At 43.9% G+C, this 18261-nt stretch overlaps 1 protein-coding gene across 1 annotated transcript in view; it reads right to left on the bottom strand.

Annotated features, from left to right (window-relative positions):
* The window catches only part of LOC136857514 (aminopeptidase N), a 178315-nt gene that overhangs the window by 137975 nt on the left and 22079 nt on the right, over positions 1-18261 (bottom strand). Inside the window, exon 2 of the mRNA XM_067136225.2 lies at positions 8834-9278. Within this exon, the coding sequence (XP_066992326.2) occupies positions 8834-9276 (443 nt within the window). The 5' untranslated portion in view covers positions 9277-9278. The remainder of the gene's footprint in view (positions 1-8833; positions 9279-18261) is intronic.

Genomic DNA, 18261 nt, shown 5'->3' with positions numbered 1-18261 from the left:
TGTTCCGCACACAACGCTACTCTCTTGCACTCCTGCTAACATTGTCGGTGATGGTTGCTACTGCTGTACGAAATTCACGCTCAAAACCAGCTCTGTTTGCAGACAATGTTGCAAATTTTGGTCTTGCAAATAGCCTCGTGAAAACACTGATGGGGTTAAATTTTGCGATCTTGAAGTTATAACCTGGCAAACCAAAACAACACGAGTCATAACCTAGTAAATTTGCGGCATTCAAGTAACGGCGTAATTTTAGCTCAAGTAAGCACAACTCACTTGTTCAGCAACCCACTTTCAGAAAGCCTCGCGTTTACAAGCTCTGAGTTGTGTGCCGTTTGAACGAATGGCAGGGCAGATTATGTTTAGGGGAGTGGCTTGAACCTTAGATCAGCTTGTACCATGGACTGTCGTGTGTATACCGAGTCAATTGGCCGCTCGGATAGGGTCGTGCAGCTGTGATCTTACATTTGGGAGGTAGTGGGTTCGAATCCTACCGTCGACGGCAGCCCTGAAAATGGTTTTCCGAAGTTTCCGATTTTCACACGAGCCAAATGTGGGGCTGTACCTAAATTAAGTCCACGGCCACTACCTTACCATTCCTAGCCCTTCCCCATCCTTCCGTCACAAAAAACTGGATGTCCCGCCAAAATTTTCAATGTCACATTTTATATGAGAAGCTTGCAGGAATAAGAAGAAACTCTATTATTGTTAAGTAATTAACTATACTCCTTTTAAAACTGAACTATATCCGGCAATTAAAACACAGAAAATAAGGGCCTAATTATAACTACAATTATTTTTACCTCACTTCAATTCAAAATCTTCCCTCCTCTGTTTTACTGATGCAAAAATATTGGTATGGTGCACTCTAGTGCCGTGGAAAGGAAATGATCGTAGTGAGAAGATAGAAAGCAGGAATGAAGTCATATCCACAGAGTGGTGCAATCTAATGGGGACATTTGCAGTTGTTTCTCGATAGGCGTTTGGCTGGTCTCGTGCAACACCCAAGGACCGGTAGTGTCGAGCGTGTTACCAGATGCTTCGTACATGTTTAGGCTCGTCCCTGCTAAGACCACATCATCTCGCGCTGTCCGCTTGGGAGTTGCCGTAGGAAAGCAAACCCCTTCAGTTGGCAGAGTTTATTGGTCAATTACGAAGCGTTAGTACATCGAATGACCAACACTATTTGTCAGGATTATTACACTAAAAAAGAAGAAAAGACGAGAAATGAAGTGTAGAATTATTGGGAGTTGTTCAGCAGTGCAACAATACCACGCACAACCTCTGCTGTCCGCCACAATTGTAAATTGTCTTCTGTAAATCGTCACGTTCATGTGAAGAAATCGTAGCGCCATGTGCTGCCATTACGCCAGATACACGGGAAGCTGTAATTCGGTCCGAAAAGCGGTGCCATCGGCGTTGTTTGGAAGCTCATGGGGTTGTTTCAAATATATGATATTACTTTCTCTCGTACCTGCAAGTCAAACTTGTCAGAAGATGCGGACTATCAAATAGTGAGTACATCCTAGTTACAGCGATCAAATTCGAAATGAAAAACCAACACAAAATGGACTCCATTTGCATACCAAGGAAACTGAGTACGTAGAGTGCGGTCCGCAGACGGATGGAAACAATTCATATAAATTGATAAGATCTCAATAAAGTAGAAAAAACAGTTCAAGTACCTTGGTTCTTTCGTCAACGCTGAGTGTGACACTATTCCAGACGGCCGTGAACGAGTAAATGCGGCCTGGATGAAGTGGCGGCAAACTACTTGTGTTCTCTGCGATCGTCGGATACCAATCCACCTGAAGTTCAAGGTTTACAGGACTGCTGTTCGCCCAGCCGCTCTGTATGGCTCTGTAGGCTGGCCAGCAACAGTCAAGCACGAACAAGCACTTCATGTCATGGAGATTCGCATGCTTCGTTGGTCTGGTATAACCCGGCTAGATCATGTCACCAACAGAGACATCCGGAAAATCATGGGAGTTGCTCTCGATTGCAGACAAGATGCGTAAGACCCGACTTCAGTGTATGGCCACGTAATGCATAGAGCAGGTACATCTGCTGAACAGAAGGCGTTTCATATCACTCCATCTGGAAATATACCGCGTGTTCAGCCCAAGAAACTCTGGCTTGATCATCTTCAAGAAGACATGCGCTATGTTCATCTTGTTCCATATGATGAGACTGGCTTGCAGAAGGGCGAACCCTGTTCCATTGCGCGACAAACACTGATAATATAATGAGTTCTATGATAGGAATCAGTCGAGGGATGTTCCACCATTGAACACTTTATATAATGTGTATCATTTATACCGTTAATAAATGAAGACTAGTTTCGGTACTCTTGTAAATCATCATCAATTTAAACAAATGCATAAATCAGAAAGTACTGGGAATAACACACATTTTACATAGAATTTGCCTTAAAAATACAAAATAATTTAGGAGGCATGTACAATTTTTAGCAGAGTTAAAAAGAAGTAAAAACTTGTGGTTGAGGATCTTAAAAAGTTCCTGTGATGCTGTAGATGTAACCGTAGATAAAATAATGTATGTTAAAATTGTGAACACTTAATTAGGTTCATTTATTCGTAGTCAACCCGTCAAATAGGTCAAAAACCGTGTGTCAGAATTGACACTTTAAATGTGGTCAAAATCTTGTAAGAGTGTCGATGTTAAGGCAGTCAGAGGTTGTAGATTTGGGATGTGCCCAGGTGTTACTTATTTATGAATTATGTGCAAGGTTGCCGAGGAGTTGGGGGAACATCCTTTGTTGCTTGTAGTGGCTGCTTTAATTTGAAAGTGACAACGTTGATGTTAAAAGTTATATGACGGTATGGCCGTAGTTGTATGGAACAATACAATTGCAAAAGTTATAAAGGTATAAATGATACATTCATATAAAGTTTTGAATGGTGGAACATCCCTCGACTGATTCCTCATATAAGTCAAACGCCAACACGGAAATGAAAGTTATATATGAGGAAAGATGATGAGTTACGATGACTAAAAACTAAATCTTAATAAATTTAAACTCTAATATTACATTTACGTAACATCTAACCTTTGTGGATGTGTCGTAGTTTCATCAATCCCAATATACTGTAGTTCCAGCTCTTACGAATAGCTTTAGGTTCATTCGTTTATTCATTCATTCATTATTCATTTACCATAAACCTTTACAGTGTAGTGTCCTTATGTCTCTCATTTCACCCGGGATAAAAATTCCAGAAACCTATTGTCTCCGCTACAGATGCTTTCTTGTTTTCCTGTGACGAGTGCGGATCGTACTAATGGCCTTGAGGATACTGTACCTGAGCGGTGAAGTTCAGGCTCTTCCAGTGCGACCAGGCTAGCCTGACGTAAGTGCGGGCAGCTTACGTAGCAAGCATACGTCATAGTTAAGCGAGAGAGAGAAAACCCATTTTAGAGGGATGTGGAGCGGTGACGCTCGACTGTGACTACTAAGCTCCACTACTCAGAGAAATATTGATTGCGGAACCGTATAGTATTTAAGAAACAAAACATGATAATGGCCATAAAAGCGTCCTTTTCAAGATATTCCGCTTTGATTTATACTGCGCTGGATATAAACAGTCAGTTTTATTTTCTTAAATATTCAAAGAAAACTGACACGATATAATTTTTGTGTTACAAATTTGAGACTCAGTTTTTAGCGATTTAAAGTTAAGAGGTATAGAACTAAATACGGCCACAGCACTAGTTGCAAATAGAGGAGTGTGTCGACGTTTAGTACATTCACAGAGGCTTACAGACTGAACGCTGAAAGGTATAACGGTCGATAATGACGTATGTATGTAATTTTCAAAGATACAGGGTTTAAGCGTACATGCTACAATTTACAATTCCTTGGATGTAAATGACAGTATTTCCATTTTAAAAAGTAAACATTCTTTTATTAATTCATCAAAACATAATATATTTACATAATTCAAACAACTTTATTGCTTGATTTTGCACAGTTTTGTGTGACTTTCCTTGTTCACTGAATTTCTGAAAATAGTATCTAAAACTTATCAGGCGCCCAATAATAATAGCTAGCCTATAAATAGCGAGGGAGTTTCATCATGACTGAGACATACACATTTGCTATCCAGGATTAAGGTACAACAACAACAACAACAACAACGTAAATGTATCTACCAAATAAGTGTACGGCATGCCTTCAGATCAGTAATCTAACTGATAACTGATATCATTCCTGGTAAGCATCAACCATAAGCCACAGCTTATCCACTTTAACTCCGTATTATGTTAGAGATGTTTCTAAAAGCACCTCTTAAAATGTAATATGGAAAATTATAATACAGTACAAACATATTTGAGGTTGTGGGTCTAACTCTTTGTTGTATCCGGTCAAAATACATAAACTGCAATGAACATGAACAACATTCCCTGCAACGTACATTGAAAATGACGTGGATTTCTGCCTTCTTCCTTTCGTTATTTCTTGCTTCCATTTCAAACTCGGGTAACGCCGCAGTGATTGAGACACTGTGAGAACTTCGCCCAAACTTCAGGGCCTGTGACGTAACCACAACTTCAGAGTGGATGAATAGCATACGCTCATCGGCTTCCTGCCCGCCCGCTTACAGTGCTGCGTGTCCGCGGGACGATATGCTCAGAGTGAGCACCGCTGATCTAGATACTTCGACAAAGGAGAAGCCTCCAGAGTCCTCTCGATACTCTGGGACTGCCGTCGAAATCCTTCTCGCAACACCGCAGGCCTCCAATTAGGTAGCAGGGCAATGGGGACAGCGATGGTGGAAGTGCAGGCCAATGCGCGCCCGGCTCTCTCCCGACTGGTTGGCTGTGCAGCGAGTAGCGAGGCCCTAATGCACTGACGCCACTCGCGCTCCAGTCCGAGCTCTGCTATTCCTCCGCATGACTTACGACTGATTGGCGGAATCCGTCACGTTATGTTATTGTAGACTACATCACCATAATCAAACACTGGGAGTACTGGTTCTTGAACGAGCAGTTTCCTTGTATTGACTATAACCGTAATATTAAAAGAAGAGTTTTGACAGAAGGAGCGTTGCACGTACCATTGCACAATGTTGTCGCATTCCTATATTCCTTTCTCCTACCCCTCGCTTTCGGCTCACTTGTTCGTTCTTTAAGACCTCAGTGTTCTGCTGGATACAACTCAGAAGTGAGAGATTTGGCATCTCCAAGCAACGCGAGGCGGCCAGCAGGCTTATCTCCATGTCAACCGCAGTGCCAAGCAACACGAGCCAGCCAGCAGATTTATCTCCACGGCAACAGCAGTGGGTCCGCCCTCATTTCCATGGCAACTATACCCCCTACTCACTTCTCCCCAGCTAGACAGGAGTAAATGGACCTACCTCTAAGAACTGTCAGAACGCAACTTTCATTATTATGACCATAGTACGAAATTCCTCATTTTGTATAGTGAATATAGTGAGCAATTCGGTCTAATGATTGGTTTGCTCCTGCCATGAGTCTTCTCTAGCTGGGTCGATCCTGTGTAGTACGTTTTGCGTCTGCATAGCTCCTGCATCCTGAGTTCACAATAAATGCCATCATGAATGTCTTTCTTGATCTTCCACGAGGGCGCTTTGCTGGTATTTTACCTTCCAGTAATTCCATCAGCATATCCCTATGTCGAAGCCTATGTCTCATCCAAGAACCAGCTTTAATACCAGGTGTTCACAATTAAATTGACGGTGTTCAGCGCGGCGTAGTATGGGGTGTAATGATCGTAGGAGTCTGAAATTTCTAGATATGCTAACTGAACATTGCACTTGCGAATTATGGCACATAAATTATTAGTTCAGAGTCTTGTCACCAGGCGAAAATATGGCGCTGTAATCAGTGGTAAGGTCGGAGAAAAAGGAAGAAAAGTTGAAACACGTGATAACGGTGGTTCTGACACGTTTAGTAGGACTTATGGTTACAAACACTGCTCGATATGGTCCCCCAAATCAGCAACATGCTGCATCGGGTAACACAATGTCGACAGTTGCCCGCAGCATATCGGGTGATAACAGATTGACATATCGTTGTATGCTAGCCTTTAGACCAGACAGAGACCGGATATGTCCCTGATAGGTACAATCCTTCAAATATACCCAGAAGCACAAGTCACATGGATTTAGGTAGGGGAATATTGAAGGTCACGCACAGTAGCGGCGCTAAGAAACTCGGCCTCCCCCACGCAATAATTAAAAGGGGGCTCCTCGTTTCCTGATAAGGTAAGTTACACGTTTATTTCGTAGTACAAGGTTGTATATTATTACAACGAAGAGCAATGAATAATTATAGTAAGTTACATAATTCAGTTTTCAAATCCGAAGTAATTAACATAATATACTTATATGATACTAACACACACACACACACACACACAATATGATTTTTTTTGCTATTGGCTTTACGTCGCACAGACACAGATAGGTCTTATGGCGACGATGGGACGGGAAAGGGCTAGGACTAGGAAGGAAGCGACCGTGGACTTAATTAAGTTACAGCCCCAGCATTTGCCTGGTGTGAAAATGGGAAACCACGGAAAACCATCTTCAGGGCTGCCGACAGTGGGGTTCGAACCCACTATCTCCTGAACACTGGATACTGGTCGCACTTAAGCGACGATATGCATATTCCACTTATAGTAACCAAAATACGCTGACCGTCACAATGTTAAGAAATAATCTCGTTCCTAGGACCAAATAATTTACTAATATTTACAACTCAACCGTCAATCGTAGGCCTATTTACCTACACTGGCTGCCGAGAGTAAAACGGTTTCGAGACTTCAGTAGGCCTATTATTTTAAAGTTTAGATAAGGAAGATGTCTTTGTTATAGCATCTTCGCTGACTACTGGGTTCTCAGAACCGGCTAAATACCTACTTCTAAAGTCTTGTTGATTGTTATAAGTGGCAGCAAGGGAAATAGTTGGGAAACTCACATTGTTTCAGAAATTACTACCGTACTCTTATTGACGAAAGAAGCTCTGCACTACGACGGCCTAGGTTTGGAATAGCCTTCTGTAATACAAATAATACTGTGTTGTGTGCTGTAGCTTTATCAATATATAAAATCAATCTTCAGCTCTTGAAGTAAGAAACAGTCATGGGCCCCTCACAAGCCATGCCCCTCCCCCGCCCGGCGGGGTCTTCGGGGTCCTTATCGCCGCCAATGGTCACGCATATAGGAAATGTCCAAAGATGATGCGGTCGTTACAGAAGGTTTCTCGCAGCAAATCTTTCACCTGGCGAGTGACATAGTGCTAGCTACTGAATGCATGTTTCGAAGCAGTGTATCGATTCATTCAAGTGTCCGAGTGAATCGATTCACGGGAACGACGAGCTCACGGTACACGACTCAGCTTACTCCCAGCGGACAGTGCTGAATGGCGCACTCACTGGATGTTGACGGGGAGCCGAGCTTCCGCTGCAGCGAGACAAGTGAATCATGGCACATCGAAAGAATCGTCAATGAGCGCGGCTCAGTGAGACACATGATACACACGGCTCCTTATCGGCTCACTGGACACGCGGAGAGCCGAGCTTCCGGTGCAGCGAGACATATAGTGAGCCATAGCACACCGAAAGAATCGTGAACGAGCACGGCTCAGTGAGACACAAGATATACACAGCTCCTGATCGGCACACTGAAAGAATAGTATGCTATAATGGACTCTCGAGCTCAGCTCATTTGAAAATAATGCCCATTTGCATTCACTTTCCTCTTCCTACAGGGAGGTTTAAATAATAGATGGATTTATTTGCAGTGTTAAAAGCTCGTCAAAACATAATTCTGAAGTAGCTAGTAAGTAGGTAGGCTATTAGGTTATACTATTTATTAGTTTAATGAATTTTAGTATTATAACTTAGTTGACATTTGACAATTGAACTCGACTCTAGCTTGCCCTATGACTATGAGTCATGCTCATGCACTCAAAAGTACCTGTTTTATATGTTTTATATTGGGAAGAACGGCTCAGTATTCTCTCAGTTCATATGTCACATCGTTGCACAAGACTTCAACCTGCACTCGGCTAGAAATAGCCACACGAAAAAAAACAAAAAAAAAACAGTACATACTACACAGATGCAATAGGAGCGGTGACTAATGCGCCGTAAATCGGATCACTGTATCGATTCAGTAACGTGAACGGAATCAAATGAATCGATTCAGTAAAATGAATCGAATGTCCCATCACTAGAGTGACATGTTGTGTTTCCCCATTTTGCATGAAAATAACGGTGTGCTCACAGTTGCGTTCTTGCATAGCTGAGATCACGTGTTGCACAAGGAGGCCCTTAATAATGTGCAGAGTCGCTGTACACCCAACAGGCCCACGAGGATCGTCTTCTCAACGGACCAAGAATGAAGGAGCTTGCAAAACCACACCAGTCACGTAAGCTGAATGCTGTGGCTGTTCCTACAAAATTGAAGTAATGGGCACAACGCAATTCCACCGGAAGAACATACTGACGTCAGAGTTACGGAAAATTGCACTTTCTGACTACATGCAGCGCACATTTCCACCTGGTGGGCCAGGGTTGTACCATAATTCGAGAGCGCATTAGGTACTTAGCATATCTTCGAAATTTCAGACTCCTACGATCATTACAGCCTGTGCTGTGTCACGCTGAATACCGTAAGATTAATTTGGACACCCGTTACTTATCAAAAAGGGGATGTACAAAGATTACTTCGCTTTGCTTTTACAACCACCTTTCTGTTATAATTAGCGTTAGGAGAGGATTGAATATCACACCACCACCACCACCACCACCACCACCACCACCATTTACGAATTTTTTATTTTAGCTTACCTTATTTTCCCGTCGTCAGCCACATAGGTGCTTTTGTAAAAACCGTACATGTCATCGTGCAAGATCCCTTGGTACTCAATGTCAATAGTGTAATTCGAGTTCGCTTGAAGATTAGTGTTCAGAGCAATGATGAGAAAGTCCTTCGCAGTATCGAACTGATGATCCTTGTAGAGGTCTGCGCCTGCCTCATCCCTCACAACGATAGACCCTATAGTAATACTCGCTGAGTGTAAAACTATTTTGTCGCTTGGAGAGCTGGTGGCTGTGACAGCTATCGAAACATTCCCTGTGAAGGTGGATGATTCCAGGTCAGGAGATAGCCATATCGTGTACGTCCGTGGTTTTGGGGTTTCAGCAGGAGATAGAAGATAACTGCTGTCTCCAGAAACCGCAGCTGACCACCAGACCACGGTCCACAGGAACAGGGACGTCGTGCTGAGCATGTCTGTGAAACAGAGGATTGGTTTAACATCAAGATAAGATCCAGAGTTACACTTCTCCATCCTTGTAACACCGCGACCTCCAAAACGTGAACAATAAATACATGACCCCCTTTAAAATATTTCTTAATAATAATAATAATAATAATAATAATAATCCACCTCTGTGGTGTAGTGATTAGTGTGGTTAGCTGACAACCCCGAAGGTTCACGTTCGATTCCCGGCTTTGCCACAAATTTGGAAAGTGGTACGAAGGCTGGAACGGGGACCACTCAATCTCGGGAGGTCAACTGAGTAGAAGGGGGCTTTGATTCCCACCTCAATCATCCTCGAAGTGGTTTCCCGTAGTTTCCCACTTCTTCTCCAGGCAAATGGCGGAATGGTACCTAACCTGCGGCCACGGCCGCTTCCTTCCCTCATCCTTGTCTGTACCTTCCAATCTTCCCATCCCCCCACAAGGCCCCTGTTCAGCATAGCAGGTGAGAACGCCTGAGTGAGGTACTGGTCATTTTGTATCCCCCGACCCAGTGTCTCACGCTCCAGGACACTGCCCTTGAGGCCGTAGAGGTGGCATCCCTCGCTGAGTCGGAAAGAAAAACCAACCCTGGAGAATAAACAGACTAAGAAATAAATAAATAAATAAATAAATAAAGAAAGAAAGAAAGAAAGAAAGAAAGAAAGAAAGAAAGAAAGAAAGAAAGAAAGAAAGAAAGAATTAATAATAAAATCATCAGGCAAGTTTACGTTTCGCATGAGACCAAACCAAGAACTATACCAACAATTTGAAAACATCAGCACCACAATGAAAAAGAGGAGATTGACGTTCTACGGGCATATGAAAAGGATGGGATCAGAGAGACTCGCCAACAGGATCCTCACCTTCCAGGAAAACAGGAAGCCCAAGTCCCGTGGGTAAAAGAAGTCCACCGAGGTTTAGAAAAATGTGGGATCACGGCAGAAGATAAAACAAACAGAAAAATCTTCAGGCAGAGAGTTGTGGAGGTGAAGAACCCAGATGATGAGAAAACGAGGAAGAATAGAGTATTTTTGGCAGAAGAACGAGCACGAGCAAGCCAACGGATGAAGAAATACTGGCGAAAGAGGAAGGAGAAAGAACTTGAGAAAGTAATGGAAGTTGCATAATCACAGCCCATAGATGGCTGAAACTAAAATAATAATAATAATAATAATAATAATAATAATAATAATAATAATAATAATAGTAATAATAATAATATGTGTCCGCCTCTGTGGTATAGTGGTTAGTGTGAATAGCTGCCACCCCTGGAAGCCCGGGTTCGATTCACGGCTCTGCCACGAAATTTGAAAAGTGGTACGAGATTAAGAAAGAATGATAATAATAATATATTTATATTGTAACCGTACAACAGGGTTACAGATTCCATTCAGTATTTATTATTATTATTATTATTATTAATGATATTATTATTCTTATTATTATCATTATTAACCCGATTCATTAGATTTTATATTCTGTTTCTCATCATTTAGACTGTAATAATTAGGTATCACGCATATTATTGTATTTAATCATAGGTTAAGTGAATATGTTTGTAATTATGCTGTGTATTAGTGAGATTTGTTGGTTTGATATAGTCATTCTGTGGCTTGTAACTCTAGGCAGATGTGTTGGCAGAGTATTTTGCAATCGAGGCTATGTTTAACTGAGAATGTTATGTGCAAGTAGGTTTTCCGGTGACTCATGCCGCATAGTCACTGTAATCCGCTTGGGTACGCTTATACGACACATGACTGATGACATCAGTGCGTGGGCACGTGATTGCGACCAAGTGTCAGTATTCGCCAGCTACTGTATGTTGAAGTGGAAGGGATGAACAGAGAGTAGGGAGATGAGTCGTCATCGCGAGGTTATAAAAGTCGAGGCAACGATGGTGAGAGGTATCATATCTATCATACCTATCATATCTACACTGACTGACAGAGCAAATGCAACACCAAGAAGGAGTGGTCAGAACTTTATGCCAATTGCAGGGTAGACTGACGTCACTGAGGTATGCTCATGATGTGAAATGCGCCGCTGTGCTGCGCACGTAGCGAACGATAAATGGGACACGGCGTTGGCGAATGGCCTACTTCGTACCGTGATTTCTCAGCCGACAGTCATTGTAGAACGTGTTGTCGTGTGCCACAGGACACGTGTATAGTTAAGAATGCCAGGCCGCCGTCAACGGAGGCATTTCCAGCAGACAGACGACTTTACGAGGGGTATGGTGATCGGGCTGAGAAGGGCAGGTTGGTCGCTTCGTCAAATCGCAGCCGATACCCATAGGGATGTGTCCACGGTGCAGCGCCTGTGGCGAAGATGGTTGGCGCAGGGACATGTGGCACGTGCGAGGGGTCCAGGCGCAGCCCGAGTGACGTCAGCACGCGAGGATCGGCGCATCCGCCGCCAAGCGGTGGCAGCCCCGCACGCCACGTCAACCGCCATTCTTCAGCATGTGCAAGACACCCTGGCTGTTCCAATATCGACCAGAACAATTTCCCGTCGATCGGTTGAAGGAGGCCTGCACTCCCGGCGTCCGCTCAGAAGACTACCATTCACTCCACAGCATAGGCGTGCACGCCTGGCATGGTGCCGGGCTAGAGCGACTTGGATGAGGGAATGGCGGAACGTCGTGTTCTCCGATGAGTCACGCTTCTGTTCTGTCAGTGATAGTCACCGCAGACGAGTGTGGCGTCGGCGTGGAGAAAGGTCAAATCCGGCAGTAACTGTGGAGCGCCCTACCGCTAGACAACGCGGCATCATGGTTTGGGGCGCTATTGCGTATGATTCCACGTCACCTCTAGTGCGTATTCAAGGCACGTTAAATGCCCACCGCTACGTGCAGCATGTGCTGCGGCCGGTGGCACTCCCGTACCTTCAGGGGCTGCCCAATTCTCTGTTTCAGCAGGATAATGCCCGCCCACACACTGCTCGCATCTCCCAACAGGCTCTACGAGGTGTACAGATGCTTCCGTGGCCAGCGTACTCTCCGGATCTCTCACCAATCGAACACGTGTGGGATCTCATTGGACGCCGTTTGCAAACTCTGCCCCAGCCTCGTACGGACGACCAACTGTGGCAAATGGTTGACAGAGAATGGAGAACCATCCCTCAGGACACCATCCGCACTCTTATTGACTCTGTACTTCGACGTGTTTCTGCGTGCATCGCCGCTCGCGTTGGTCCTACATCCTACTGAGTCGATGCCGTGCGCATTGTGTAACCTGCATATCGGTTTGAAATAAACATCAATTATTCGTCCGTGCCGTCTCTGTTTTTTCCCCAACTTTCATCCCTTTCGAACCACTCCTTCTTGGTGTTGCATTTGCTCTGTCAGTCGGTGTATCATATCTATCATATCTATCAGATCATATGTATCAGTCAGATGTATCAAATGGAAGAAGTGGTCTTAGAGTGATGGTCAGAGCTAAGAGTAGTGTTTGAAGAAGTAATAATCGAGGAGGTCTACAAGTGGTGTTTGTATCCGAGCAGAGTCGGGTACTATGCTGATAAAGAAACATCATATTCTTGTGAGGATGGACTTCACAAGATGTTTCAATAATATTTTCCAATTTCTTGTAATATATTGAGTGGACGTAATTACATTGGAGCTCCCTACACGCGTACATGGTATGTAAGCCAAGTCCTTGTTATATAAGAAGATAACAGCAGACGGCTCCCGACTTCAGCTCATAGGTTTTCCCTGGAATTTCAAGTTCAACAGCGGTGTATGCAGACATCAGGTAATTAAAGTATCAGACATGTTATGCATTCATAACATGAAGAAGAATGTAATCAGCGGCGATATCACATCTCACTTCAAGTTCATGCCAATACCTTTTTGTGTTTAGATTAAATTTTCTTTTTCATATTACCGCAAATCTCACTAGATATTTTTTTTTGTTAAATTAAAAGACGTTAATGCTTGTTCATTGTGACGTAAATTATAGTCATAAACTCAGTTTTATTTTAATTATAATAAGTGATTCCAGCTCCATGTACAATCCTCAATTGTGGAAATGCAACAGTAATTTAATATTGTCCTGATCCATTGTCCTGATCCATATCCCTGTATATTGCCAGATATGTGAGTTTATCACCTCACGCCTTGATATAATTGATATAAGAGGTATGTTCTACCGAATTTTGTTGTTTTTATTAAAAAAGCAACTGGCGCTCAAACAAATGTTATTTATATTGTGTGGAAGATATGAAGGTATAAGAGTAGTGGTTGGAGTAGCCACAATATCTAGGTATTAATATAAGAAAATGTGTTGTTATAAGGAAAGATGATCATTGGATTAATCACATTAATGATGTGTAAATAAAGGTTACAGTTCTCTTCACATGGTTATGAGAGTATTTAGGGGTTGTAGTAAGAATGTAAGGAACAGAGTGTATAAGTCTCTGGTAAGACCCAAATAGAGTATGGTTCCAATGTATGGGACCCAGGGCAGGAATACTTGACACGAGAACTGGAAGAGGTTCGAAGGAAGGCAACTCGATTTGTTCTTGGACATTTCCGATAAAAGAGTCCGGCTCCATGGCTAAATGGTTAGCATGCTGGCCATTGGTCACAGGGGTCCCAGGTTCGATTCCCGGCAGAGTAAAAATTTCAACAATCGTTGGTTAATGTCGCTGACACGGGGGCTGGGTGAATGTGTTGCTTTCATCATCATTTCATCCTCATCACGACGCGCAGGTCGCCTACGGGTGTTAAATCAAAAGTTCAGCACCTGGCGAGTCAAGCATGTCCTCGGACACTCCTGGCACTAAAAGCTATACGCCATTTACATTTTCCCGACAAAAGAGTAGTGTCACGAAAGTGTTGCAAATTTGGAAGTAAGGAGACGAACTGGTCGACTAAGTGGTATGTTCCGCGCTGTCGGTGGAGGGATGGCGTGAAATGACATTAGTTGACGAATAAACTTGAACGGAGCTTTCAAAGATAGGAATGATCATAAAACACTTAAGACAATGGGAATTGCAACACCTCATTGGTCCTTTGTGTTGATTTTCAAGATATGGAACGAAGCAATGTAGGTATGTAAATGATCAAAGTTTCAGACCCATTGGATTGTGGCTACAGGTCTCCCCACGTGATTGGTCGTGGAGGAATCAACTCCAGTATACGGACTCTGGTGTAGCGTAGTTGACTTGCAGTCTGTGCAGTGAAGTGTTCCCCGTCAAACAGGCCTCGACGACAGAGAAGAGCACGCTATTAACAACTGTCGCCGTTTGAGAGGGATCGGATAATTAGGCTGTATGAGGCTGGATTATCGCTAAGGACTGTCGCTGCACGTGTTGGCCGACAGGCATCTACGGTACAACGTGTATGGCAGCAGTGGTCAAATGAAGGTACCCACACTCGTAGAACTGGCACAGGCCCCGCGCAACAGACCATCATTCGGATGGCCCGGATGGAACCCCATGCAACAGCAGCGCAAATTCGAGCAGCTGTGGCACCCCACGTTACACAACAAACAGTTGGTAATCGCCTGCGTGCAGCTGGCTTATGAGCCCGTGTCCCTGCGGAAGGTGTTCCATTGACCCCACAACAGCGACGTGTAAGGCAGGTTTGGTGTCGAGAAAGATCGACGTGGGTCGACGAATGGCATAGGGTCGTCTTTAGTGATGAATCGCGCATTTGTCTTACCCGCAGTGATCGCCGGAATCGTATGCGCCGACGTACTGGGGAGAGGGGCCGCCCAGATCTTATTGTCGAGAGGCATACAGGACCAACACCAAGCATTATGGTCTGGGGAGCTATTGGCTTTAGTGTGAAATCACAATTAGTGCTTGTTGAGGACACTATGACTGATCGACAGTACGTTGATAGGGTACTCAATCCAGTGGTTGTCCCTATGATGGCGAACATTGCTGATGGGATGTTTCAGCAGGACAATGCCCGGGTTCACACTGCACGCATCTCCAGAGAAGCTCTCCACGACATCACAACCTTAGAATGGCCCGCTAGATATCCGGACCTCACTCCTATTGAGCATGTGTGGGACATAATGGGTCGACAACTGGCCAACCGTCCTCAGCCACCCACAACTCTGGAATAACTGACCCGTGCAGTGCAGCAAGCATAGGTCACAATTCCTCAGGAAGCGATCCAGGGCCTTATTGACTCCATGCCTCGACGAATTCATCAATGTATTGCAGCTCGTGATTGGCACATCCTGTATTGATTGTGGTCCAAACTTTCGGTCAGAGGGACCTGAAAGTGTAATCAGCGAATCACAACCGAACACTCGTCCTGCATGTTCAATCGCAGCAATGTAGTACCATTCCTTCTGGATGTTGCAATTTCCATTTTCTTCAGTGTATGAAGATAAAGTTGGAATTCAAGAGGATAAAATAGCTGAACATATTTATATGAAGCATAATTAGGGATTGGAAAATGTATCAAGATAATGTTTAATAGATTTCCAAGAAAAGTTTAGGCAAATAATCGACAGGAAATCTGTCAATTGGGCGACTGCCCTCAATGCAAATCAGTAATGACTGATTGATACTTATTCCTAGTACCATCCTCACATTGGTTCCATTTCTTTGTACCAGAAAGATTATGATTTTTATACGAAGCATGGATAATAACTAGTACATAAAGCTGAATAACTTTATGAAATGTGGTGTTACGGAAGAACACTGAAAATGTAGAGTTACTGAATGGAGTTGTTGAGAGGAGAATGTTTTGCCAAATTTGTCGAGAAGAAGAGATAGCATGATAGGACACATCTTAAGATTTGATTTAGCCTATGTCGCACCGACCCAGCTAGGTCTTACGGCGACTATCGGATAGGAAAAGACTAGGAATGGGAAGGAAGTGACCGTGGCCTTAATTAAGGTACATTCTCAGCATTTACAGGTTGTGAAAATGGGAAATCACAGAAAAAACTTCAGGGCTGCCGACAGTGGGGTTCGAACCCACTATCTTCCCAATGCAGCCTGATAGCTACGTGACTCTAACCCTAACAGGTTTGAATGCGAACTAATGTGGGGTAGTAGAAAGTGCCGCCACGCCCGCTCTTCCTTAACGTAAATAGAGTAATACGTTCTAGGTGTTCTAATAATTGGTCGGGCTCCTACCGTTTATGCAAAGCTCGTAGTACAACTGTTGTCCGGGCTAGTGCATACTTGTTATTCGCATTCTAACCCACACATCCGATCTCTAACATATCACAATTCAGCCTTGGAGCGAGACCGTGGCTTAATATTATCTGTATTATTGCGGGTCGACAACTATCGGATGACCTAATTTGTTCTCTCTTACCTGGTGACAACGTGACATTGGACGCCCTGCGATGACAAAGAAAGATAAGAAGCCTTACTTATCTTGCGTGTTTGTTACACACCTACATACTGTAGTTCAGACCACTTTTCTTGGAAACATTCAGAAAGGTGTCAAATACTGGATTATTGATACAGAATTGCTTTTCGTGCACCCTGCTGAAGTCATTTTTAGTTGACATCAATCGCTTGGTCTCTCCTTCTACTTAGTTGATCCGCATTTTCTTTGGAACACTAAGCGCAATTTTCCAACCAGTAGGACGACAGAGAACTGGTAGTTGCTTCTGAATTTTTTCAATTGTCTTTACGTCGCACCGGCACAGACGGGCTTTATGGCGACGATGGGATAGGAAAGGCCTAGGAGTGGGAAGAAATTGGCCGTGGCCTTAATTTAGGTACAGTCCCAGAACTTGTCTGGTGTGAAAATGGGAAACCACGGAAAACAATCTTCAGGGCTACCGACAGTGAGAATCGAACCTACTATCTCCCGAATGCAACTGCATAGCTGCGCGCCCCTAACCACATGGCCAACTCACTCGGTGTTTCTGAAGTAGAGTTTCCTCTCCTGCAGATGTGTCCAAACCTTCCCCCTGTGGGTGGAGGTGATAGAATAACACCCACAGTATCCCCTGCCTGACGGTGGAGGCGATTAAAAGGGGCCCCAGGGGCTCTCAACTTGGGAGCGTGGGTTAGCGACCACGGGGCCCTTAGCTAAGTCCTGGCATTGCTTCCATTTACCTGTGCCAAGCTCCTAATTTTCCTCTATCCTATCCAACCTCTCTTGGTCAACTTTTGTTCTTTTCCGACTGCGACGGTATTAGGTTTCCGAGGTCTAGGGAGTCTTTCATTTTCACGCCCTTCATTATCCTTGTCTTCCTTTGGACATTTTTCGAAGTGTCGGATTCCTTCCATTTTCCCCTCTGATTAGTGTTATATAGAGTATGGTTGCCTAGTTGTACTTCTCTTAAGGCAGTAATCACCACCACCACCACTACCACCTGTGTTGTGACTCCCTAATTTTGTCTTTGAAGACCGGTTGATTAGAACATGTCCTTATCTGTTAGTTCCACCAACGGTCTAAAAGCGCGATTCCAAGAATTGTACGTAAATAATACATTTGAAATACCTGCAGCTTACGTAGGTCTACAATGAACAATATCCAGGCTTCGGCACTATACAGAGTCATTAGATTAATAGCACCACTATAAATTCTCACGTACCAATGAAAAAATGAAGTGGCGTATGGCTTTTAGTGCCGGGAGTTTCCGAGAACAAGTTCGGCTAGCCAGATTCAGGTCCTTTGATTTGATGCCCGTAGGCGACCTGGGCGTCGTGATGAAGATGAAATGATGATAAAGACGACGTATACACCGAGCCCCCGTAAGGCAAGATTAACCAATGATGGTTAAAATTCCCAACCCGGCCGGGAATCGAGCCCGGGACCCCAGTGGTCAAAAGCCAGCACGCTAACCATACAGCCATGGAGCCGGACTTTTTGCAAGTAACTCCTTCATACTCTGTAAGTCGTACTCATTGCTCTGACAGCAAGAGATTTGAATTTTAAAAACAAACTTCCGGAATGAAATCTTGAAAACCACTTCTGACATGCCCGATCTATTACAGCATCTTAGCCATAAGCAGCACAAATCTTCCTCTGGGTATGCAC

Source organism: Anabrus simplex, chromosome 1 (genome assembly GCF_040414725.1).
Source record: "Anabrus simplex isolate iqAnaSimp1 chromosome 1, ASM4041472v1, whole genome shotgun sequence".
NCBI classification, from domain to species: domain Eukaryota; kingdom Metazoa; phylum Arthropoda; class Insecta; order Orthoptera; family Tettigoniidae; genus Anabrus; species Anabrus simplex.
Note: the sequence above shows the minus strand (reverse complement) of the source record. Positions and strands in the feature narration are given on the sequence as shown.